We start from the raw sequence: 26,825 nt of genomic DNA on the forward strand, positions 1-26,825 counted from the left end.
AATTTGCAATTGTGTAATACCAAAGTATGTATGTATGTATGTATGGGGGAAGAAAGGATTAAAACTACCTGCAAATACCAGCTGTAATTATCTGTAGACAGTAGGAGTCTGTATAATTTATTTCACTCTGTGCTTTCATGAAACTTAATAGTATGGTTGCTAAGCATACAGTGTTTTCATAAAATTATTATTCATATTTTAATGCAACTGCTCTAAAGGGAAATTCCTATCTCTACAAAGCACTGTCTTTTCAATGACCTCATGATGGTATTTTTCTCTTCAAAGCTGCTTTCTATGTAATAAGAACATTCTGAGAAAGAGACTTACCACCAATATAAATTATTCTCCAGCTGGGCGCAGGTGTAAAGAGCACAGCAATGTAAAGAAACTATCCGTTCTCCTTGAAGTTCAGAGTAAGTCTGTGCTGTGTGCTCTAACTTAGAAGCCACAGAACTTAAAGTTTCATCCACCCATGTAGCAACCTAAGGAAGATAACAGCAGAGGCATAGGTAAAAGCTACTTTCCGAAAGGGCTGTGGTCAGCACCAGAGCAAGGTATAATGGATATTCTATCACCTCCAAGTCTACAAGGTTTGGCATTCCATAGAACAAAACAAATCCTTCAGATGCTTTTCCTGGGTGCTGGAGAAATAGCTCAGTAACTTAGAGCACTGCTGCTCTTGCAGAAGAGCCAGGTTCCGTTCCCGGGCAATATGGAGGTGCTAGCCACATCACAATTACCCAGTTCCGAGAGATCTGACACGCTCTCTGACCACCACTACACATGTGCAAGCACATACACATGAAAAACACTTACACACAGGAAAAAAAGATTAAGGCTCCTAGTAAGGACAGAAAACTAAAACCCTTTTCTCCTATGTAGTCAAATCACAACCAAGCCTAAGGCACGCACCAGACAACACCTGGGCTCCTCTCCTCCTTGGGGAGTGCGGGTGACACAATTCCTCTTGTGATCTTTCTTCTTCAGCACCCCAACTGCCACAAGTACAGCCACAGGCCAACAGACTGGCTTGCTCTAGGACTTCTTACTAGAATTCAAGAGCTCTGAAGCTATGCCAGTCACCTAGTGTACCTAGTACACTCTCCAGCAGACCAGCCTGAGCATGCCTAACCTCACCTGAAGTGGGACAACAAGACATTTCAACCAGACTTTCAGAGCTTAAGCCCTTTCTCCTGTCTCTTCCGGCACTTTCCTTTCTAGCTTTTCTTGGATATTTTCTTCTTTCATCAGCAGTAGAAAACCACTTTAAACACTGAATAATATAGGCAAGCTGGCAGGATGGCCGAGGGGAAAAGTGCTGCCACTTATGCCTAAAAGTTCCATCAACAACCAGAAGAGAACATGCCGCAGGAGTGGTCATCTCGCCTCCATGTTGCCGCACCCCTCTCCCCCTCCCCCACAATTATAGGAAGGAATTTTAAATATTCTTGAAGTTAAATTATAGTATAAGCTAGCCAACAAAAAAATTAAGGCAGGATTATTGTTGTAAATGTTTAAAAGCTTTTATTATGGACCTATGTCACACTGGAAGATCATGAAAAGCGGCGGAGAAAGGCAGCACAACTCTAAGCATGGAATGTTCATCAATGCAAAATGGTACCTGCCTTGTTATTTTCAGTAGCGACAGTTGCTCTTATGCTATTTGCAGACAGGAGGACTATCTTTTCATTGGTCAACCCCAAAAATGTTGCTCGTGGATGATGCAATGAAGGATTCTTTGAAAGCATAAGAAAAATGATTACTATTTCTCATGTAGATATGTAGTTATTCATTCCAAGGTTTAATATAACAAAATACCTGGGCATTTCTGTAAGGCTCAGATTCACTCCACTTCCACTGATAAAGTTCTCCTTTATTGCTGACAGCTAGAAGCTCAGAATACAGAGCCCCAATGCAGGTAAATTTTGTTCCATCCTATGAAGTAAAAATAAAACAAAACTATGAATACAAAACTTGCCACATCCCTCGGTTCAGACACTGCTTTAATAACTATAAAACCTGGGCTACCGACATAAGCATGCAGGCTGCAGCCTCCAGGGTCCTCCCAAGTCCTTGCTCCCTCTCCGTCAGCAGTGCTGGCCCGCTTGTGTCTTCAGAAGGCTGTCATGAGGACAGCACACTAGCACTTGTCCTTGCTGCTGTCTCTGCCTTTCAGGTAATCCATTCTCTCTCCTCAACCAAACCTGTGCAAAGGAAACTCACCAATTCTGACACTCTAACTCTCACGCTGCCTTCTTTTCAGCTGATCCCACACCTCACAGCCCAGGGCATTCACCAGCTTATCTCACACAAATACAAGCCCAGAACAGTCCACAGAAAAGTAGTCCATAAACACGTGAATAAAGTGGGGGGTGGGGGTGGGAGGCAGGAGGACTCCTTCTCTGTAGAGAGTTCCAAACTGAGAAAACCATTCTGATTTTTATGGTAAAAGTTCATTAACTTTTAAGATGAAAGACATGCAATAAATTAGGATGCAATTATACTGAAAATAAAAAGCAATGAGTGTTAATATGATTTCTTAAAAGATTCATGTAGGGCTGGAGAGATGGCTCAGGGTTGTTAAGAGCACTGTCCACTCTTCCAAAAGTCTTGAGTTCAATCCCCAGAAACCACCTGGTAGGCTCACGACCATCTGTAATGAGATCCAGTGCCTTCCTGTGGCAGGCAGGCACACATGTAGGCAGACTACTGTATAAATAAATCTTTTTTAAAAATTTATTTATGTATTATGTACACAGTGTTCTACCTGCATGTATGCCTACAGGCCAGAAGAGGGCACCAGATCTCATTACAGATGGTTGGGAGCCACCATGTGGTTGCTGGGAATTCAATCAGCCAGTGCTCTTAACCTCTGAGCCACCTCTCCAGCCTCGTAAATATGATTTAAAAAAGAAAACAAACAAACAAACAAAGACAAAAAAAAAAAAAAAAGGAAGAAAGAAAAGAAAAGAAAAAAGGTAAGAACAATGACTGAACCCATGAAGTACCCAGGAACCTTAAAGCAAAACTTGCGAGCACAGAATCTTCCTTGGTCTGATGGGCTACACTGCTGGCCTAGCTTGGGGATATCTATCAAGGGTTATAAGCAACAAATTAATGCCTGAACACTGATTTTAATTTTATTGCATTTGCACCAATCACTTCTACTACAAGTCACCTCACGGGTGGTGTGAAAGATGACATCACATAGAATTTAAATCCTTGAAGTCAGGAAGCCCCTTCCTTAGGCCATGAGCACCTGAAGGCCACTGCCTGCCCTCCTTGTAGGAGCTGCCTGTACCCCAGCTTACCTTTCCACCTCATTCTCTCCCCTCAGTCCTCTACTTAAAATGAAATATAATGGAATGGCATCAGCAAACTGGTGTCCAAAACCTAAGTCCACTTATTAAAGTGACTTGCAGTCAATTATGTTTTTCTGGACCTATTTTTGATATGGATATATTTTAACAAATATATGGGGTGGAGTGGAGAACTAATATGCAGCGTGTAGCCGTGGGCCTAGTGCAGCCCAGGCGCTTGGCTGGGTCCGCCGAGGCCACGCTGCTCCCCACCCCGCCGCCTTCCCTGTGCCTCAAAATGGCCAGCTCCTGCAGGAAGGTACGCTTCTGATGTCCTCGCCACCTCCAGACAAAGACCTGACCTTCTGTAAAGGCCCCACACAGACACACAGGCTAAAACCAGCCCCTTCTGGTATCCCTTTCCCCAACAACCGTGCAGACTAGCCTGCCCTTCAGTCACCTCGTGGTAAAGAGAATTCTCACTTAAGCTGTTTCATCTTCCCAGCTTTCTGAAACAAATACTTCCTAGCATGAAATGGATAGCATACGCCCTATCCGCCATAAACTCTACCACACAGCCTAAGTCCCACGGCTCAGGCGGGAGGACGAGAGCCACGGCTGGCCTGGCTCTGCAGCCGCTCCTACCCTGCTTATGCCTTTTCTTTTCAAGTCCAGTCCCCCTAGCACACTACATGCTTCCTCCAGACTGTGTCACTGTCCCCAGTCAGTAAGTACATCAATTAGCACGCTAAGCTTTTAAATATGATATCCAGGGTTAGCTGCAGAACTCTGCTTATTTCACTTTAAAAAAAAGAAGCAAAGCTGTGATGTGATAAACATATTTTAATACAGGCCTACTATAAGGGCTAAGAGAAAGATAGGCACTCATTACAAAGTAAAATGAGCCACAGCTTCTCACAGGAGTGACAGTAAGACGCACCCAAGCTCCTAAAAGACACATCACCTCCGGCAAGGCCGCCCTCGTCTGCAGCCCCCACCTGCACTAAGGAAGCCCACTGCCCCTGTGTAATCATGGCTCTTTTCCTCTCATCAGGCTAGCAACTGGTCAGAGTGCTGCACCTGTCAGTTCCACCTCCCTCCTCCGTCCCCAGCATTCCTACTGTGGTTGAGGTCGTCACAGTTTATGCAACCAACCTACTACGCTCGAACTGACTCGGTCCCTTTCCTTTCCTCTACTTCTGAGTCCAACAATGTCCAGATCCTTAAAAACAGACAAACCCTCAGCACCCCCATCACAGAATTTCTCTACACTCTAATGGACCCTTAGTCACTGAAGAACAATACCATGAGCTCTCAGGACTCAGGGTGCATGCCCACTTTACCTCAAGAACATTGTTTAAAGGCCAGATCCTCTGGGAAGCCTTTCTCCAACCTCTAGAAGGGGGTTAGTCACTTCCCACTCAGTCCCCACAGGACTTTCTCCACACCTTCAGCTTAGCTGTGATGAGGACACTAACCCTCAGTCTACGGTGAAGATCCTCAGTGTGCTCCTCGTGGGAGCTCTCCACTGCTGCAGGCCAGCCGGACACACAGTGAGCAAATAAAACAAATCCAATATTGTATATAAATGATCTGTTGCCGAGGGTGGCACAACCCAAATGAACCATCCTAACTGCAAAAGCACAATGGCAGACCCTCTCAGAACTGTTACTCACTTAAAACATAAATAAAAAATGCTTGTTATATCCTTCCATAATAGCCCGCTGTTTACCAGGACAAGTCCTAAATGAGCCAGCTGGGCCAATCAGGACCTAGAAATCTGCTATGGACCGTGTCAATAAATAGGACGATAACCAGCCTGGGGAAAGGACAAATTAATTAATTAATTAATTAATTGTATGCATCTGTCACTGAATGCAAAGTACAGCTATTACTGTGATCAAAAGGAACAGTAGCAACAGATTCTACTTTGCCCTTGGTCAACTGTGGCTACTCCACCTCATCTTTTCTTTCCTAAAAATGTCCCTTTTCTTATGCTTCTTTTGTGTGGCCCTGGTTTTTGTTTGTTTGTTTTTCTTTCTTTCTTTTTTTTTTTTTTTTTTTTTTTCTTTTTTTTCATCCCACCCCAGCCCTGTTTGTTTTTATCATTAACAAATTACCACACTTTATCAATGTTGTTTTGTCTTGCTGGCTGGGTACTTGCTATGATACCAGGCTGGTCTCAAACTCACAGAGCTCCACATGCCTCTGCCACCCAATTGCTGGGATTAAAGGCGTGTAAGACTTAAAACTTTTCTTGTTGGATGGTTGGTTCGGTTTTTTTGTTTGTTTTTTTGTTTTTCGAGACAGTTTTTCTGTATAGCCCTCGATGTCCTGAAACTCTCTCTGTAGACCAGGCTGACCTTGAACTCACAGCAATCCACCTGCCTCTGCCTTCCCAGTGCTAGGATTAAAGGCGTGTGTGCCACCACCGTGCTCAGACCTTAAGTTTTATGAGAACAGGTCTTAGTAATCAATATAGCCCACTATGTATTGGAGCAAGAGGCCTCTAGCAGTGATCAGTCAGCAAACGGCTGTGACTGGAAGGAATGAAAGGACAGAAACTCTTTCCATCTGCTCTGGTGTTCAAGAGTTAGCCTGAGCACAGCACCCCCAGCTGCCCTGAGCTGGGCACGCACAGGCCCTCTCAGACCCTCAGCTCTCTGCAGACGGCAGCTGTAGCAAACACCAAGTGCACCCCAATCCTGTGTCTGCTGCCCACTGGCTTCCTTCAATCCCTCTGAATCAGGCATTCTCTCAAACCTTTCATCCTCAGGAATCACCATCCTTAACCAAGTGGTGAAAACAAAAAATGACAAAGCTCTAACACAATCCAGGCAAGAGAGATGAGAAATACAGAGCAACGGTATCTACTTCCCAGAGTTGGAGGGGGAGAGGAGAGGGAAAGAGGAGGAGGGAGAGGGAGGGAGACCAACTGAACCGAATGGTCTAAACACAGGAGGACCCAGGGTACTTCCAGTGCTGTGCCAATGCCTGAGAGAATTCAATCAGGCAAAGCTCGGTGGCTGCCAGTACCACAGGCCAAGGACACAGATGAGAGTGCACAGCCCTCTTGCACTAGAGTTTCCCACGTGATTGATATATATATACATACTGACTGCATTAAGATTGAAAAGAACTATTTAAAAAAAAAACATAGATCTGAAAGGTTTAACATTCTCCCAAATTTGAGTTTAAAGAAATGAAAAACAAACTCAGGCTCTATCTCTTTATCTGCTGGCGGCTAACCTCCACGCCCCTTCCCCTGCCCGAGACAGAGGCTCACATGGCTGCATCTGGCCTGATTTTCCTGCCTCACCTTCCCAAACACCAGGATCAGAGGTGTGTACCAAGAGTTCACTTTATTTACACTTTAGAATTAAGTTCCAGTCAGCTGTCGGCGGAAATGGGGGAAGGGAGGTTTTTAATGAGTGAAAGCCATGGATTTCTGTAAACGCCTCTGGACATGACTTCACCACACTGAAACACACACCACCAACGGACTTCATTTATGGTAGGAATGGGTCTATAAGAGCCAAACCAGCTTCTCAAGTACTAGGGGCCCTCTGGGATTTACTACTGTTCTACTTTCCCAGTACCCCAATCCCCACGTTCATCTGGCCTACTTTGTCTATTACCACAGCGTCAAAGGGTCTGCCAAAACGTACTGCCATAAAAAGGAGTAGCTATGTAACTCCAGAGACACACAGCCCTCACCTCGTTCTAATGCTGCGCCAATGCCTACAGCTTGTCCTGGGGAAACTAAGGCCCAGTCGACATTTCAAACTTGGCAAAGAATATAACAGTCAGTAAAGCAATCATCACTAGGAAAAATGTCCTGGAAAGTAAACGGCCATGTGTTCTGAGACTACTGCCCCAGTTTCTGAGTCACGTCACCAGGCAGCAGCACGCAGCACTGGCCACAGGGTATGTGGCCCAGGCAGTGGTCTGCTTCCAAAAACAAAGGCAGATGAGCACTTTAAAACAATGCCTCTTTTCAGCATCTGAGTAAATAAAATAGAACCTTTTTAATGGGAGGGAAGGTTGTCAGGATTCTACCTCAATGAAAAGGGACAAACATCTTCCAAATAAATACCTTATCAGGCCACCACTGTAGATCTTCTCCCAGGGACACTGGACTTTGGACAGGCGTGCTCTTCTTATCCGGGTTTGGCTCTCCTTCTTTGCTGGTAGAGCCCCTCTCATTGTCAAATGAGGCTCCGTCAAGCCACCTTCGTTCCCTTAAGCGTAGAACAGATTCCCGTTCCCGCAAAAGCTCGGAGTCTCTCTCTAAGGGAAGAAGGAGAACTGGTATGCAATCGGGTCACACCAGTGGGATAAAAGTAAGCCACTCTCTAGTACACACCCTGCAGGACGCAGCTAACAGCACTTATCTACTCAAAATGTACACTTAACAGCTAATTAGGCTGACATGCAACACTCAAAACATTAACTCGTCAAGTGACTGGATGAAAATTATAAACTAGTATTTTTTGAAACTATGCAGAGGCAGCCCAATGTTTTTAGAGCCGAATTATTCTAAGTTTGATTTGGTGGCTTTTTCTTTTTAATAGATTTAAAGATTCTAGAATTATTTCACTATTTATATTATTTATATGAAATTCTTATTTCATTAGAAATAATTAGTGTAGGGCTAGAGAGATGGCTCAGAGGTTAAGGGCACTGACTGCTCCTCCAGAGGTCCTGAGTTCAATTCCCAGCAACCACATGGTGGCTCACAGCCATCTATAATGTGATGTGATGCCTTCTTCTGGCCTGCAAGTGTATGTACATGCAGGCAGAGCACTGTATACAACATAATAGTCAAGAAATCTTTAAAAAAAAAAAAAAAAAAAAAAGAATTAGTATAAAGTTCTTTGATTTATAAATTAGAATTTCAAAACAAGGAAACTTGGCTGGCTTATTTTTAGGTCAACCTGACATAGGCCAGAAAGAGAAAACATCAACTAAGAAAATGACCCTACCAGCCTAGCCTAAACCATGGTTGACAGGGAAGGGTTCTGACCACTGTAGGCGGGGCCATCCAGGAGGGAGTGGTTGATGTGGAAGGGCCCTGCCCACTGTGGGCATGGCCACCGCAGGTGGCTGTGGTCCTGGGTGCTATAAGAAAGCAGACTGAACAAGTCTTGGGAAGCAGCACTCCTCCATGGCCTCCAGGTTTTTGCCTTGTTTTGACTTCCTGGCCTGACTTCTCAGAGACTGTGATGTGGAACTATATAATCTGAAATAAACCCTCCCCTTCCTCAATTGCTTTTGGTCATGTTGTTTTTATCTCAGCAACAGAAACTCTAACTAAGGCACAAATAAACAGTATTTGTTACAAATCTTCAAAGCTTTTTTTTTTTAAAATAAAAAAACAGAAAAAGTTAAATAGGATGAAACGAAAACATATTAGGATGAAGTAAAAACTTTTGATAACTCAAGTCCTTGTTAAAGAAAAATCTATAGAATAAATTCTATGAATAACTCATTTAAAATGTTTTGAGGAACAGGGTTTACTAAAACCTAGCCTCAAATTATCTAAAGCCACAGTCACATTTTTCAATTGTCTGTAAGTCACTTTTTAAAATGGTCAATAAAGGCAGGTGTGGTGTCAGACTCCTTTATTCCCTGCCCTTGGGAGGCAGAGGAAGCTGATCTCTGATTTCAATGACAGCCAGGGCTACACAAAGAAACCCTGTCTTGAAGAAATAAATAAATGAATGATAAGTAAATAAAAGAATAACATAGTAAAGATGAAAGATTAGAAGACAGTCCATACTGAACCACAGAAACCGGCTGCGATTGGGGCTAGGCAGTAGCTCCCAGGAAAGTGAGGCCAACACGAGGGCGGCTTGGTTGCCATCCCCCAACTCCAGTAAAACAACAAAGTGGCCAAGTGCTATTTCATATGATTCAAACTAAAAATATCTACATAGAGTAACTTAAGAAACAGGTATTTAGGAATTGCTAATGTTAAAAAAAATAAGTATTTGGAAATCAATAATTTGATAGTTTAAAGTAGTTAAAGTGTTTACCTGAAGTTTAAGCTTCACGTGTGTTCATCTGTTAAATGGTCAGCCACAGATGTGTTATTTTTCAAGCTTCAACTTCTAAGTAGTGTTATCTGTGGCAAGGCCATCCTTAGCACAGCATGGCATCTTTTCTAGTTTACTAATGATTGCTAACTATAGCTCATTTTGTCTATTATTTAGATAAAGCAGTTATGAACTCTGGTAAGAATGTAAGTTAAAGCTTACATATGCCTACAAGAGGTTGGCTTAAGCGGCTCCGAATGTGCACTATATATACCTTCTAAAGATTTCAAGCTTGTACAAACAGCATTTTAGTCCGTCAAACATGTCCATCCATTCAATACTGGCCAGCCCCTCTAAGTTTTTCATACTTCAAACTCGCATTTAAAAGACATATAATGATTATGCGCTTTTAATCAAATTAAGAAGTTGGTTGTTTTTTGTTTTTTTCCTGAATGCTGTATGTCACTGAAATTCGAATCCTACTTTTAGTTCAAAACCTATAACCTATCTCCTAGGTAAAAATACACTTAGGTAAATCACAGCCTTTTCTAAGTTTTATACAATGAAAGACCCTCTCCGATATTGTTGTGGCACTCCAGGATACAAAGACCTAGCGTTAAAGCCAAGGTGCCCCAACCACTGGAATGCAATGCCTTCACCCCACTGTAAGGTCCCGAGTGCAGAGGCAGGGGAGTCTATCACTACCCCTCCACACAGCTAGCCCACACTCAAGAAGAAATAAATGCAAAATTACCTCGAGATGAGCCTAGCCTAGAAAGTGATGAACGACGAAAAGAAGGGTAACCAAAATAGCTAATGTCCTCAGAAAACATGGCATCAGCATCAATAATGACACTTGGGTGAGCAGAGTGAATGTCAGCATCAAGAAGCGACATAAGATCCTCTACAAATAAAAACAAACAAATATAAATAAAGCAGCTATAGACCACTAAAAGATCTCTAAAAATCAAATTACATAAAGTCAGGGACTGTGAGCGCCTGAGTAAAAAACAAAAACAAAACAAAAAACAAAACCCCACAACATGTAGGAACTAAAATTACCATTATAAACACAGATCTTAAGGATTGTCACATGCATAACTGCTGCAGGTGCTACTTATTGATGACCACTTTTAAGATCCGATACTTAACATCATAGAAACAAACTGTAAATGTAGTTCAGTAAGTACCAATGTCCATTTGTTTACATTATCAAGAAACAGCATCCTACATGCCAGCCAAGCGTAAGTCTGTGCAACAAACACAACCACGCCTTAATTAGGAGCAAGGACAAATCCACTGAGCAAAAATATTTTCCCTTTTTTAAAAAGGACTTTATAATCAAACTGTAAATTAGGCACAATGACTCACGCCTTTAATCCCAGCACTGAGGGAGGCAGAGGCAGGCGGATCTCTGTGAGTTCAAGGCCAGCCTGGTCTACAAAGCGAGTCCAGGACAGCCAAGACTACACAGAGAGAGAAATCCTGGTTGGGGGGTAGGGGGTGGTGTCAAACTGCATAGCAATAAGTATCCACCAGCACCCAGAACACGGGCATTATCATCAGTTCACTCTGAATGTCAGTCCTCAGGCAAGGAGCACCCCAAGCAGGAGAAGAGATGAAGAGTGAGGAACCGACCTCCCGGCAAGTAAGATTCACTGGCTGTATCGTCGCCGTCATCTCCATCTTCATCATCGCGGCTGAGTAAATTATTTACAGCAAGGTTTACATCAAGATTTGTTCGCTGCAGTTCTCGAATAATGACACTTCTCGATTTGCCTTGTAAAACAACTTGGGCCTTAAAGTAAACAAAGAACAGTGCTATGCTAATTTTCTCTTATTTAGTAATGTCAGTCTTCTAAACTGATAAGAAAAAACCCACATTTTTCAATGCCTGACTATGAGCCAGCGCATTTGGTTCAGTCTCACCTCACCCTCGCCTTTGTAGGAAAGGTTCTGAAAAAGCACACCTGTGAAATCAGCTCCTCAGGAATGACAGATGCGGGAATAACCGGCTGGGGCTGACTGCCCAGAAGTCCAGACCCCCGATCCCGTCCTGTCCGAATGACTCGCGTCTGTCGCCGGGAATCTCGGGCTCCAGCAGACGACCTACCAGAGGATCCTCCTCCGCTTCCACCCACTCCAGAACTCCAGCGGCTTCTAAATATTGGACAATTTGTAAAATTAAAAATTTTAAACCATTCATTCTTTAAAAGGTCATTTTAAGTCTCACTCTTGTACATTAGCTATCCAGTTAAAATTCTGGAACAAAGTTTAAAATAACTGTCTGAATAGTTAAATATAAATTCACTTTTAAATAATAAATACAATATCCGTTCCATCTCTGTGGAAGATCTGTATTCAGTCACATGCATGGGAGTGCTTCCTTGTACTCCCAACAGTCAGGAGCTAGAAAAGTCCAGCCTGGGCTACATAGTGAGACCCTACTATCCAAACAAAGGGGAAGGGGCAGGCCTGGGAAAAGCTGGCTAAGTGCACAGACAGGAGGAACGGAGGCAGCCTAGCTAAGTAGGTGAGTCCCAGTTCAGTAGCCTCTGCAGACACGGCAGCAGAGAGACTGAGGGAAAGGCCTGACACAGACCTCTGCATCCACACACAGAGATGCATGCCCGCCCACAGTGACCAATGCACACACGCACTCCCACACATGCATGCAGAGAGTGGGAGACCCACAGCCCCAAGTCTAGAAACCACAGTAAGTGGGTGACTTTATGACCCCGTTTACCTGGGAGAGTGCCACTTGAAGCTACTATCTGAAGCTAGTTATTAATTTCATCTGAAAATGTCCCAGTTGGGTTAATAATCTATGTGGCCAATGAACACAAAAGGAGTGACTTGCTATTTCTACCAAGCGATGCTCCCATATTCTTCCCCAGCACACAGTGCAGACCCCTGACGGGATATACTGTCTAAGCATATACTGCCAAGCTCTCAGACCAGCATCATAAACTAAAATCAAGTGTAGAAACAGGTGACAGAGGCCACACTTATTATAATTAATGGAAAAGTAGGGAGAGAACAAATCAAAGAAAAACACTTAGGCAAATATGTGATTATTAAATGTCTTGACTTAGAGTGGCCTGATGACAGCTTCACATTTACACTGTACAGTCAGGTCCCTGCAGACCTCATGGAAACAGGCAGCTCAAGAGCAGTTTGCCAACAGTCAGCAGCAGCTCAGAGTGTTAAGAGATGTTTGGGGTCAAGCAGGAGCAGGCAGGGAAGAGCGGTCCACTGAGGGGCAGCTCAAATAGGAACGAGCCTCTCTGCATTTTAAAGTCACAAAACTAGCTCTGGTCCTACTTGAAGACTTTTTATTCAAGGTCAAATATGCTGGTCTATTAGTGTATCTGCTAGATATTTCACCAATAAATGTTAAAATCCCATCGCTCTATTTGTCATCTGTAATACATGTTATTATAACTAGCATAGGCGGATTCCTATCAGGAGGACAATTTGAGCAGTATAGTAGCAAGTCATCAATAGGACAGGGGGAGAGGGAGAAACCCACCTACTTCAGAATGAAAGGATAAATAAATTAAAAGTGTAAGATTACGAACAAGTGGCACTATACAACTGAAAAACTAAGCAAAGACAAATAACCCCTTTTTGTGAAGGTCAGAAGGTGGCTGGCTGCACTCTGCGGGCTCAGCAGCGTCATTCCCTGATGACCACTCCACTCCACTGGTGGAGGGCAAAGCAGCCACAACACTGGATGTGGCCTGCAGAACCAACTCAACAGAGAAATGTTTGTCTCTCAGCAAAGTGCTATTGGATGTGTGTTCTTCCAGGCTTATCAAAGGAAACCATTTTGTTCTCATGTTTTCAGAATTCCCTAGCACACACTGTGCAGAGGGCTATGAAGGTGCAGGACAGAAATAAAGCGCTTGCTTGTAATGTACAAGGTACAGGTTTGATCCTCACGTCTGCAAACCCAAAAAGATCCTTGACTAAATAACGATCCAGGCTGTGTTTCCTGTCCCTGAACTGGGGCACACAAACCAATCCAAAGACTGCACCTAACCATGACAGACCGCCTTCCTCCGAGCAGCATAAAAACGTATAAACTAAACATTTTGAACTTTTCAATTCTTGTGGTGGTCTGAATAGTTATGTTCCCAGAGACTTGTGTGTATGTGTGTGTGTGTGTGTGTCTGTGTGTGTGTGCGCGCGCGCACGCGCGCACACGGCCATAGGAGGTGGCACTATTAGGAGGTGTGGCCTCAGAGTGGGTGTGGCCTTGACAGACATAGTGTGTTACTATGGAGGTGGGGCTTTGAGGTTTTAAAATGCTCAAGCTAAACTCAGTGTGAAGCTCATCCCATTTCCTGCTGCCTGCAGATCAAGATGCAGAACTCTCAGCTCCTTGTCCGGCACCGTGTCTGCCTGCACACGCCATGCTTCCCACATGATGACAATGGACTAACCCTCTGAAACTGTAAGCCAGCCCCAATGAAATGTCTGCCTTTATAAGAGTTGGTGTGGTCATGGTGTCTCTGCACAGTAATGGAAACCCTAACTTAGATCATTTTAGGGTTTCTCTGTGTAGTCTTGACTATCCTGGACTGACTCTGTAGACCAGGCTAGCCTCGAACTCACAGCAATCTGCCTGCCTCTGCCTCCCAAGTGCTGGGATTAAAGGTGTGCGCCACCACTGCCCGGCCTAACTTAGATAATTCTTAATTCTAAGTTATACTCTGCCTACTAGTTCATGCTGTATCTTTTTCTCTTAATTATTTTGAAGCAATTCCAACTGTATTTAGTTATTTTTATCAGCCTCTGAATACCATATAATTTGACTAAACTGGCAACTTCTAATCATTAGCCAGATATTTTCAGAAATTTTTGGCCATTCAAGAACCAAGGTATAGCTGGGTATGGTGGTGTACATCTTTAATCCTAGCATTGGGAAGACAGACTCAGCCAGATCTCTGTAGGTTCAGGGCCAGCCTGGTCTACATAGGGAGTTCCAGATCAACCAGGGCTATCTATAGAGACCCCATCTCAAATTCCAAAACAGAACCAAAGTATAAATTGAATAAAAGCACATGCCTAGAATTTGAAAATGGTTTCTTTAATTTGACAATATATAAAGTTCACATAAAATAGTACATAGGGGTTTACTGTTGTTTGGTTTAAAAAACAAAAACATACAGTAAAACCTACCAGACTTGGATACCAAAAAGATATTAGACTTTTATAATTCACAATAAATGGCCAAATACAAAATTGTTTTAAATTTTCAAATGACATGGGCTGGAGAGATGGAGAAGACCACTCACTGGCTGCTGCTCTAGAGGTCCTAAGTTCAATTCCCGGCACCCATGTGACAGCTCACAACTGCCTGTAACTCCAGTTCCGGGGTATGTGACTCCCTCTCACAGACATACATGCAGGCAAAACACCACCACAAATAAAATAAATAGTCATTAAAAAAAATTTTTTTTTTCAAATGGCACCACCACTAAGTGACATTGTAGATGGTCCCTGTGTTTAACTGGTCAGGAATCTGGATTCTGTAATCAGTTTGTGTTGGTTATTTTTATTGTGGTGGCAAAGATGAGTTCTCTGCCCTACCATGGATAATGATGGTGTAGCCAGTCACAGTACAAAGCACAGAGACAAGAGCATGGACCAGGGGATGCCTGCAACTGGGCACGACTTACCCCAGGGTGTTGCCGGCCAGCCTGCCCAGAGTCTCAGAACCAGAGAGAAACCATGGTGAGTCGCTTGTCCTACCAGGCCTACAAGTTCTCCCTGTCCCCGAGTTGCTGTTCAGCTTTGACCTAGGAAGAAACCAAGAGATAAACATCATCCAACAGTCCCAATCCGTGGGGACGCACAACATCTCCAGCCTCCTCTGCAGCGCCAGTCTCTACCTGCTCATCTCTGACTACCCACTAAAGTGCACCAGCCAGCAGCGGACGGACATTTGCCACTCCTTCCCGGCAGAAACTACTCTCAAGTGTCAAATATAAATAAATCGTAACGAGCAAATTTTCTTTATATTTTAAAATTAATGTTTTTCTTAGCAACAACTTAGTAGAATTCCTATCTTACAAGGAATCCTTTAATACACATGACTTTTTAATCCTTTAAATAACTTGACTGCTTTCAAATTGAGTTCCTCCATTTCTAGCCACCAGAGGTAAGCATGTAAAGTCCTTTCAGTCAGCTAGGCATGCAAGCACACACCTGTACTATCAGCTTCTTGGGAAGCCAAAACACACAAGTTCAAGAGCGTCCTTGAAAGCAGAAGAGGACCTGTGTCATCTACTACCTGTCGCTGCAGACCATTTCAAATTAAATTTCAGCTGCAATTGACCTAGTATGCAATATCATTCTTCATATAACTTACCTATTCCTAGATGCTACGCCAATCAATTCTATAATTTTTAATGTTAGCATTTTTGTCTATCAACTATTACTTGCTTAAAAATTAAAATCAAGAATTAGAAATACAGTTCAGTGGCATAACGCTTTCCTAGCATGCTTAGGGACGTAGGTTGATTTCCCAGCTAGCAAAAATAATCCATTTAACTATAAAAACTTTAATAAATAAACAAACAAAGGTACAAACTAACCATCTCACTGTATTTTAAACATCATTTTTCTGCTGTGCCTTTTTAAAAAACCATTTGAGGATAACCAAAATCAAAGCATTGTTTTTCTAAAGTACCTTCTAAATGCTAAATGCATAGTGTGTTAATTACAGAAAGGCTGTAGCTCGGCATACACACACACACACACACACACACACACTATGCTTTTAGTGTGATCTTCAACACCATAAACATAAACACACACGCAAGAGCACACATGTACACAAAACCAAACAAAACAAAACAACAAAACAAACCAAGAAAAACAAAACAAAACAAAAAAAACCAAAGTCTTACCCATCGTTATTATCAGGTTTACCCAATTCCAGTCTGTCAGGTTGTACTGAAAAACCAATCCTACAAATTCTGCCATCCTAAAAGCAAAAAAAAGCATGCAAAGTTCTGAAAGAGAAGACATTAACTTTCTTGTTTATTCATAAGTTTCTGCCTGTTGCTGTCAACCTGGAGGACAAAGACGTCTCTTTCAGAAAGATATACATACCTGATTTGGAGAGTATGAAACTCAGTACCAAAAAAATTATAAAGAAGTCAATTAAAACATACAGCCTAGCAGAACCCAGGGTAAGATTATACAATAACTGCATTCGGGAGGCTCCCACTTTTGTTATTAACTAGTTTCAAGTCTGAGTAAATCATTTATACCCGATTCTCTGGGCCAGTTAATTTACACAAAAGGAGAATTGGGCATCAAGTCACTCTTCCAAGTGCCTACTGCTTCCCTGGACTAAGAAGGAAGAACTGATACACAGGTGGACCTCAGGGTCTGGCTCTCGCTTTTCTACCTATAGTGAATAATTTACCTCAAGAAGAAAGGCAGCGTGACTCGGCCCCACGGCGCACTGTCTGATAGCAGCCTGCTCCAGTGCATTCAGAGGCGGGTGGCTGGGGAACAGCAAACAAGCATGTAAGTGAATGTAAATGAGAGCTAATTCCTAAACTGATTTTAAAGCAATAAATAAAAGCAATTATAGCTACCATAATCACTACAGTTGCATGGCATGCCAAAACTGTTTATAACAAAAATCAGCATTAATGGAAATTATAATTTAAATGAACCCAACTTTGATAGAAAGAGTAAAAGATGTAGTGGCAGACACCTTTAATCCCAACACAAACAGGCGGATCTCTGTGATGTGACTTCAAGGCCTGACCTACACATTGAATTCTAGGATAGCCAGGGCTACATATCAAAAAAATATTCTTAATGTAATTCTTAATCTAATTAAATTATATTAATCATATTAGACTATAGATCCTTTTCCTAATAAAGAAAACACTACAGTACAGCAATTGGTTAGAACATCCAAGACCATGAAAAATGGCTAAACTTCATACAGTTTAAAATTCTTACCTGTTCAAATTGTACTTGTTCAGCTTCTCTGAAACTTCCCGTAACCTTGAAACACAAAAGCCAAATGTTAACGATGCAGCACTGGTCCTGCGTCAACACCATGGCTCTGGTGAACCCGCACCAGCACTGGGTGCCCAGCAGTAACACCGAGACAAACAGGCACTGCCATGCCTTTCCCTCTCTAACCCATGAGCAGCCCCAGCAACAACCACACTGACCCCATTTCCAGACAGGAAAACCAAGCTTCTAGAGCTTATATAACAAGCAGCAGTAGGAGAGCTGGTTCCTGAGCAAAGGCCCAATGGAAAAACTCATTTTCAAAAAGCACAGTTTAAATCAGGCATGGTGGTGCATGCCTTTAATCCCAGAAGGCAGAAGACAGAGCTCCGTGCGCTTGATGCCAGCCTGGTCTATATGAGTCTGAGGATAGCCAGGGCTACACAGTGAGACCTGGGGGGCTGCTGTCTATGGCAACAGCAGGTTTTGAAAGTACGTGAACATCATGAAATGAAAATAACTGGGAGGGGGGTGGCGCACCCCTTTAATCCCCGCACTTGGGAAGCTGAGGCAGGAGGATCACTGTGAGTTCCAGGCCAGCCTGGTTTACAAAGTGAGTCCAGGACAGACAAGATTACACAAAGAAACTGTTTCAAAAACAAAAAACAAACAAACAAAAAGAGAATCAGAAAGGACAAGGCCTCCATTTCTAAGGAAGTGCTGCTGTAGATGCTTAGAAAGAAATGCGGGGCCTAGGCTGGGGCTCAGTGGGCAGAGTGCTTCCTGCACAAGCATCAGCAGCCCCTGAGTTTGGACCCCAGGGCCCATAGCAAAGCCAGGCTCCAATGCCACCATCTTTGAGCTCTACTGCAGCTGTAGAGCTGGCTCAATATTGACACGTCTGTGTCAACATGGACAAGTGACAGCAACCAAAACACACTGGTGGTTACAACTTTCAATTGGTGTTTTCGTTTTCCCAAAAACACACAACCAAAATTAAATACTGGAAACTTCATCCTCATTACCATGCACCCCGCCCCTCAAGACTGTCATTTCCTACCTAGTCCAGCGGTGCCTTTGCTCTCTCTCACTACCATCATGCCCCATTGGTTCTGGGAGGCCCAGCTTTTCCAGTTTGCGCAGTTATAAAGCACATTTCCCCATCAAAAGAAGATAAAACTCGAGAGTGCATACCAGAACTCACAAGCTTTGAGAGAAGGCTTACTAGAAACTGAAGGCAAGTAGACGGGCCTGTGCTCTAGAGCGCAGCAGCAGCTTGGGGAGAACTGGGGCAGAGGCAGAAGAACTCTGCTGTTCCTAGTCCACACAAAATCTTTCCCCAGCCTAGAGCCAGTGTGACAAGGGCTAAGGCTTAACTTTCCCCACACCATGGCAGTGACACCCAGGAAGACACATCTGTCCACAAGCATGCAAAGCTAACTCCTTTCATTACCACGTCTTTTTTTTAAATTAGTTCAAGCTATACAAATTGGGGAAGGGGATCATCAAAACTTCTGTCAAAACTGGACAATAACTGAGACTAAAAGTTAAATACTCCTGTGGTTTCAAACAGTATTTCAGGTAGATGCTTATGGGACTAAACTAAGCTTTGAGGCAGTCAGGCTGCTAGAAGGGAATTTAGTGACTCATGAACTTCAGAGCAAAATACAGACTACAGGGTGGGGGTGCTGAACGGTTCCTGTTATCAGTTAAATGCACCCTCAGTTAGGGAGGGCCAGGGCAGCCAGGGCACGGTGGGGTTACCTGACCCCAACCCCTTACCCCCAGCACAGCGGAGACAGACAAATAGCTTTCTGTGAACTCACTGCACTACAGTGAGCTCCAAGACAGCCTGCAACTGTGCGATTGTCTCAGAAAAATGAACAAAAGACAGCCGGTGAGATAGCTCAGAGGCTAAGGGCGTTTGCTCTGAGCAAGCAAGCCTGATGCCTTGAGTCCAATCCCTGCAACTCACAGAAAATTGAGAAAAACCAACTCCAAAGTTGTCCCCAGACCTTCATACACATGCAATTCCAGCTTGCAGGAGGCAGAAACAGGAGAGTAGAGACCAGTCTGAGGCCAACTGATCTGCACAGTGAGCTCCAGGGCAGCCCAAGGTGCAAAAGCCAAGACTGCCTCACACTAAATCTAACACTTAATGTTCCTTCCGTGGTAAGGCTGTGCCATCCGCAGCACCATCCCAAGCTCCAGGACAACAGCCTGTGTAAATACCAAGACCCTGACCAAAAAAAAAAAAAAGGGGGGGGGGGGAAGAAACATCGTAATTACAGTCCTGCGCAGACCTGAAACACATGCCACCTGCTTCTCCCAGCTCACCCCTTCTCGTGTATGTAAAGAACGTGCTTGCTCCCACTGGTGCTTTTTGGTCTCAAAATTCTTGCAAATACATTTAAAAAAACAGTGTGTCAACTTATGTAATGTTTATGAAAAAGTAGCATTTACTGGGGCCCATGAAATGCCTCAGGAGGTAAAAGCACCTGCTGCCAAGCCTGATGACTGGAGTTGGATCCGCAAACCCACATGATGGAAGGAGAGAATCAACTCTGGCCTCCACAAGAATGCCGTGACGTGTGTGAGTGCATACACACACACACACACTAAATAAATGTTTTTTTTAATTAATAGCATCTAATATATCAAAATCCTGCCTATCTGAAAATTTCATACATGAACAGATTTTATACAGCCATTAGAATGTTCCATCAAATATCAATTTAATTCATAAATTTAATTCCAGAAATACATAAAATGGATTGTTCTTCCAAATCTCAGAATAGCTATAAGTGAAATGGCACTCTACAAAATATCTGTAGCTGGATCCAGAACATACTGACAGTAAAACCCTCAAGCAGAGAGAGAGTGGCCTAGGTGAGGGGCACCTGCTTCTCTGCAGCACAGAGTCGCCCATGGCTGTCAAAGAATGCTGCTGCCGCCATAACCACCCCACGGTTGTCTACTGTGTGAAGGGCCCCAGTGTTGGCGCTTTAACACAAAGTCACAAGGCAAACTGCTTCTCCTAGCACTAACATAAGAGCAAAAAGCCCAGAGCTCATCAAATTTCACTTACAAATACATGTTTCAAAATAGCCTCAAAATTTAGCAGCAGACAGGTAAGCCCACAAAGTGGCAAGAACACAAGGGCAGGTGGCTGGCAATAAGTCTGTGACAGACCTCACTTTCCTGTTGCTCCAATTCCAAAGATGTACCCCATATTCCAAACCAATAACCTATTTTGTTCTTTTACGTGTGTAAGTAATTTTTCAGATCCACAGACTAGAATTTTTGTTGTTGTTTGTTTTGTTTTTTGGGTTTTGTTTGTTTGTTTTTTGGTTTTTTCAACACAGGGTTTCTCTGTGTCGTCTTGCCTGTCCTAGACTCACTTTGTAGACCAGGCTGGCCTTGAATTCACAGCGCTCTACCTGCCTCTGCCTCCTGAGTGCTAGGATTAAAGGCATGCACCACTACACCCAGCTAAATAACTTTTATTTTTATTATGTCTTCCCCCACCAAGAGCTGAGGACCGAACCCAGGGCAAGCGCTCTGCCACTTAGCTAAATCCTCAACCCCTTAACGATGCATGCATGTATGTATGTATGTGTGTGTGTATGTGTGTGTGTATGTGTGTATGTGTGTATGTGTGTATGTATGAATGATTTATTTATACATACAGTATTCTGCCTGCATATATGCCTACACACCAGAAGAGGGCACTAGAGCTCATTATAGATGGTTGTGAGCCACCATATGGTTGCTGGGAATTGAACTCAGGACCTTTTTAAGAATAGCCAGTGTTCTTAACCTCTGAGCCATCTCTCCAGCCCCCCGCAGAATAGAATATTTAAGTATCAAACTAACAGACTTTCTTAATAGTATCCATTACGAACTAACACCACTACAACTCTTAAAAATCCATCTAGCCTGCCTTACTTTCCCCAGTGTAGATTACAATCTCAGATAATGTAAACTTTCACCGACCCTACTTTGGCACAACATAGTGAGGTCCTTCAGTTCTTGAACTCTCTGCCTACCCTACCTACTGCCACATGTCAGGTCTCTGAACATCTGGACACAAGCTCAGATGCAACAACATGAGGTAGGTCTGAAAGCTGACACATGTGGCACTCCATGAGCTTTGGCTCTCAGGAGCAGCAGGCAATTTTCTGAATCCCACCTGTGCCAAGTGCGGCTTCCCTTTCTGGTGGAGCGTTTGCTCAGGTTTCCGATTTACCAGCAACCACTGTGATGGAGGAAGAGTGTGGTCTGCCCTCAGCACACTTCCCTTGGGCCATTCCTACTTACTTAGTTCATGCCCAAACACCACTGACCAGGAACGTTTGCTGGTGGTCCTAACTTTCTCTACAGACATTGGGAGCTTCTCTTTGGTATCACATCTCACCACCAACACTCTAGCTATGTGTTCCTGTCTGAAGTGTCTTCACAGACACTTCCTTTCCCTTTCCTTCCATTTCAAACAGTTCCATCAGTGAAGAAAATTAAGTTCCTTTATAATCCATCTCAGAGAGAAAAGATTCTTGGTCTTAAAGTCAATAAAATTAACCTCCAGGCACCCGTCTCAAAGAACAACCAGCAATTTTGTCAATATACAAATTTCTTTTCAGATTATTTCATTCTCTGCACATGCTAATTTGTTTGGGTGGGGAGAGTTGCTATTACCGTAGTCTAGGCTGACCTGAATGGACCCTGAGGCAGTGATGCCCCTGAGCTCCCCAGCCTCGTGCATCCACCTGAAGTGTCAGGACTACACATGATTTATACGCCAGCCACTGTGGTATAAAGTTTTTGTATAACCACAATTCTATTTAGGAATAAAGGGGCTTAATTCAAACAAAAAATTAAGACAAGCCAGTAAAAGTTACCTGTCCCGACAGACCTAAACCACGACTCTCAGAAAGACTGTCTTAAACTCACAGGCCGCATCCACATCAGAGAAACAGGAGTTGCCAAGACAAATATAACAGACACATTAAAAATTTGGGGAGAAGATATATTCTTTTTTATTTGCTTGTTTGCTTTTTTAAATTTGAGATAGGGTTTCTCTGAGTGGCCCTGGCTGTCCTTGAGCTCTGCGGGCAGATGGGTGGGACTGAAGGGGTGCACCGCCGCTACCTGGAGAGAAGATGTGGTCTGGCTGAGAACCAAATCCTGTGGAACCATTCCTGGTATTTCTCCAAAGACATTCAGCTCTGAATGCCAAAACCTAAATACAACTCAAGAAGCAGAGACTGATTTACATTCACTTTGGACCAGGTACTGCTGCTAGCTGGATGGCAGAGACGAGTGCTAAGGGCCTCTGAGCATGGAGCAGGGATTTTCACTCCTCACACTGCTATGCACCGTCGTGAGTGCAGGCAGCTCCTGCGTCCACAGTGCCCTGTATACAGCACTATAGCGCAGCACACAGACACTGCGCCTCCTCGTCTCTGTTCCTCACCTGCCAATCATTTGCACTTCAACCTTAATTTTTTTTTAAAAATAACATGATTATCTTGGGGTTTCTCTGGTCTAAGCTGTTAGCTATTCCAGCTAGGGGAAGGGGACTGTGACTCAGAGTTGTAGGCTAACAAAAGGCATTTTGAGATACACAGTTCCTAGTGCCAGTGCCTCATTAGGCATACCCCAGCAACCACCCTGAGAAGTTTTCAGTTCGGTGCAGAGAGCATCGACACACAACAGCCCTGCAGCCGAAGCCTCAGGGAGCCTCTGCGTCACCGAGGCTGCTCCTTGGGCCACCCTCTCATCCTTAGCCTTTCATCCATGTGTCCACGTTTTATAACCTAGGAGCTGTGGACAGCAAAGAAAACTCTGGAAGGGTGATTTATGCCAAGAGGGAGAGGGATGCTATAAGCTTGTCAGTATGCCCTGTATGTGACTCAGATCCCCAATGTTCTTAAAGTGTGTAGTATTCTTTATGCTTTTCTCAAAAAGGGTGTCCCTGCCCTGCCCCTTGTAATGTACCTTCCTGACCAAATTCTGATCAAGATCACCTTACAGTCTTAAAAATAATTTACTGAGGACTCTTTTTAAAAAGTACTGATGGCCGGCCACTACACCTATTTATTGTTAAAATTAAAAGACCCAAAATTAATACTTTAATAAACTTGTTACAGCTTGACAAAAATTTCATTCGTATAAAAAAAAGTAACTATTCTCCCAGAAATACTTGGCTGGGAGCTGTCTTTGCTTCATTACTAGGTTTAAGTTAGTGGGAGTCTCAGGTTTGCTTTCCCATTGATGCTGACAGTCCAGCAGCGTGCAGGCTGCCACAGAATAGAAAGGCATGGCTCCGACGTAAAGCACCAACTACTAGGAGTCACCAACTAGGGAAAGGCCCCTCATCACCAACAGTGAAAATAGGAATGGAGTTTAAGAAACCTGGACCTACAGGGAGAAGGAAGGAAGGAAGGAAGGAAGGAAGGTTGGCTTAATTTTGTGAGAAGCTTAGCTAACTGACAAAGCTGGCTTTGAACTCCAAGCTTGTTCTCCCAAGTAGCTACAAGCAGATGTGTGCAGCCTGAGTCTTGCTGCTGTTTACTTTCCAAGACACTCTGGGATACCTGGGCTCCCCAGCAGGCCTTCCCTGCTGGCAGGAACATTTTAATATCATTTTAGGTAACAAAGTGATGCTTTCTAAGCAGTTCAGAACACTTGGGTCTGGCGATGCCGCACGCCCACACCGGAGTCGCCTGTGCTGGCTGTGCTAGTCCATGGACTGTCCTTTTGCACAGGGTCAGGGCTATTGGCGCTCATGTTACTGCAGTGTCACTCGCAGGAAGCTTCTTCCGTCTCTGAAAACGCTCAAATTCTGGTTTGAAAATTCAGTGACTAGAAACAAATACCACCCAGGTGTTTTTCTTAAAATGTTTCTTTTTCTAAAATGGCAGTCACTTCATTTTAAAAAGGGAAAATACTCAGTTAGAGCCCAAGACTGAAAAGCCAACCATCAGTTACCCTTCAGGTCAAAGAGTTTCTATAAGGAACGTCATGGGTACAGTCTATAACTGCAAAACTCCTTCCTCCACATGACTAAAGGTCTACTGGCAGTCACACTGCGTGCTTGGTGAGCTATAATAAGACATAAAGATTCAGTAGTTAGCATAGCTTTACTGCCTTACCCAGGACACTCTCAAGTGAAAGGCCTCCCCCTCCAAATGCAACAAAGTAGATGAATGCAGACACAGCTTGGACTTATGCTTTGATTTTTTTCACTGAAGAACCATTATTTTACCCACAACTGCTTTTGAATCATACCTCAAATGTAAAGATGATTAAAGCAACAAGTGTAAGCATTATAGTAAAATCTAAAAGCTCTACAGACCACATTGTCGAGGCTCTACTTTATTGCTTGTTTGCTATTTATTTATTTATTGGTTTTTGAGACAGTGTTTCTGTGTATCCTTGGCTGTCCTGGAACTCACTGTGGACCAGGCTGGCCTCGAACTCAGAAATCCGCCTGCCTCTGCCTCCTCAAGCACTGGGATTAGAGGCGTGCACCACCACGTCCAGCTCAGCTTTACTTAAAGCATGCAGTGAGAGCAAATACGAAGAGCTGGGCTCAGATCCCAGCACCAATATAAAAGCTGGTGTGACAGCATGTGACCTTGACACCTCTGGCCTGCACACATTCACACACAGCACACACACAACACACATACCCACATATCACACATGCATACATGTGTACACACTGTTAAATCAATCAGTAAATACATTTTTCCCCCGGAGACAGCGTTTCTCTGTGTAGCCTTGGCTGTCCTGGACTCACTTTGTAGACCAGGTTGACCTCAAACTCACAGAGATCCACCTGCCTCTGCCTCCGGAGTGCTGGGATTAGAGGTGTGCGCCACCACAGTGCCAAAATAATTATCCATCCTTCTCATACACAATCACAAAATAGCTGGCTGTGCACTTTAAAATGCTTTTCAAAGGCCAGGCACGATGGTGATACATCCCTCTAATCCCAGCACCAAGGAGGCAGGGGCGTGTGGATCTTAGAGTTGAGGCCATTACCAAGTTCCAAGCCAGCAGCTGGCTTCGATAAGAAAAGGGGTTGTCTAGGAGCCCAGCAGTGCCCAGAGATGCCCTTCGCACTTCTGCTCTGGAGCCAGCTGATCTGAAGGATGACGCCTGCCCTGGAAAAGGCCATTTCCTTGGTGGAGAGTGAGAAATGTGATCGCAGGCTTCAGATCCCTCTTGACTGGGTCCCGGCCTGTTCGTGTTTCTTTACACCTGGTCCGACATCATTCTGACCCTTCTAACGCCTTGCCTATCTGAAGAGAGCCATGTCCAGTAGCAAATATCTGCCATGACTCTTCAGCGACCCCACGACACACAATTATGGTTTTTAGAAGCTTCCAGTCTGCCTTCTGAATCACTGCTCAAAGTAGGACTCACACCTGCTGTAACCCTTAGAAGACGACAAATGATGACCCAGGAGACTTCCACTTTACAGAGAAGATGCCATAAGACAACCTCAAGATGCTTCAAAACAAGAGAAGTTTCTAGTACTGTAAGCACACTACTTGATGCAAGTTTGTAAAATGTCAAAAAAATAAATTTATCTATATCCTCTAAAATGGTTTCCACTTGAAAGTTCAAAGATTTCTATAAAATGAAGAAGACAAAATTTGGATTGTAAAAACCTTCTGCAAACTATAATAGAGAAAAAAATTTTTTTCCTCACCGCCCTCCCCCCCCACCCCCCCACCCCCCTACCCCTCCTTTGGGTTTTTCTAGACAGGGTTTTTCTGTGTAGCTTTGGTTGCCCTAGATTCACTTTGTAGACCAGGCTGGCCTTGAACTAGATCGAAATGATCCTCCTGCCTCCCCAGAGTGCTGGGACTGAAGGCGTACACCACCACGCCTGACTGAGAAATAATTTCTTTACGACAAATGATTTCTTCCCTGAATCTAATTTCTATGGTTAGAAACCCCTACTTAGGGGCTGGAGAGATGGCTCAGTGGTTAAGAGCACGGGCTGCTCTTCCAGAGGACTTGGGTTCAATTCCCAGCAACCACATGGCAGCTCACAACTGTCTGTAACTCCAGTTCCAGGGGATCTGACACCCTCACGCAGGCAAAACACCAATACACATAAGACAAAAATAAGTAATTAAAAAAAGAAATTCCTACTTAATGGTACAGATAATAAAAGCCAAGGAGACACAAATCCCAAAGTACTGTGTCATCTAAAAGAAAGGCACCCCTAGGACAGTGAATACCAAACACACAAAAATGAGTCATTTTCCTTTAAACCAAAATCAACCATGGTTATTTTCAGCACCAATCAAAACAGGAAAAGACTCATGCCAGACAGACAAGAGGAAATTTGGTAGAAAAGGTCAAAGATATGGCCCTTTTACACATTGATTTTGATAACTTTGCAAACCCTGCCTCATCTCACTTCGTTTTCCCCTAGGCAGGGCCAGGCCTCATTATGGCACTCTAGCTGTCCCGG

General features: G+C 43.7%; 1 protein-coding gene across 2 annotated transcripts in view; it reads right to left on the reverse strand.

Annotated features, from left to right (window-relative positions):
• Ubr5 (ubiquitin protein ligase E3 component n-recognin 5) overlaps nucleotides 1-26,825 on the reverse strand; it is a 113,564-nt gene that overhangs the window by 59,631 nt on the left and 27,108 nt on the right. Inside the window, exons 2-12 of one of the 2 annotated variants that reach the window (XM_051159487.1) lie at nucleotides 17,333-17,377; nucleotides 16,782-16,863; nucleotides 16,258-16,334; nucleotides 15,025-15,144; nucleotides 11,308-11,497; nucleotides 10,976-11,135; nucleotides 10,092-10,241; nucleotides 7,396-7,607; nucleotides 1,819-1,935; nucleotides 1,626-1,736; nucleotides 328-482 (exon numbers count right to left, since the gene is read on the reverse strand). In XM_051159487.1, coding sequence (XP_051015444.1) covers nucleotides 328-482; nucleotides 1,626-1,736; nucleotides 1,819-1,935; nucleotides 7,396-7,607; nucleotides 10,092-10,241; nucleotides 10,976-11,135; nucleotides 11,308-11,497; nucleotides 15,025-15,144; nucleotides 16,258-16,334; nucleotides 16,782-16,863; nucleotides 17,333-17,377 — 1,419 coding nt within the window. The remainder of the gene's footprint in view (nucleotides 1-327; nucleotides 483-1,625; nucleotides 1,737-1,818; nucleotides 1,936-7,395; nucleotides 7,608-10,091; nucleotides 10,242-10,975; nucleotides 11,136-11,307; nucleotides 11,498-15,024; nucleotides 15,145-16,257; nucleotides 16,335-16,781; nucleotides 16,864-17,332; nucleotides 17,378-26,825) is intronic. The other variant, XM_051159488.1, reaches the window with a different exon arrangement.

This window comes from Acomys russatus, chromosome 17, assembly GCF_903995435.1.
Source record: "Acomys russatus chromosome 17, mAcoRus1.1, whole genome shotgun sequence".
Lineage (NCBI taxonomy): Eukaryota > Metazoa > Chordata > Mammalia > Rodentia > Muridae > Acomys > Acomys russatus.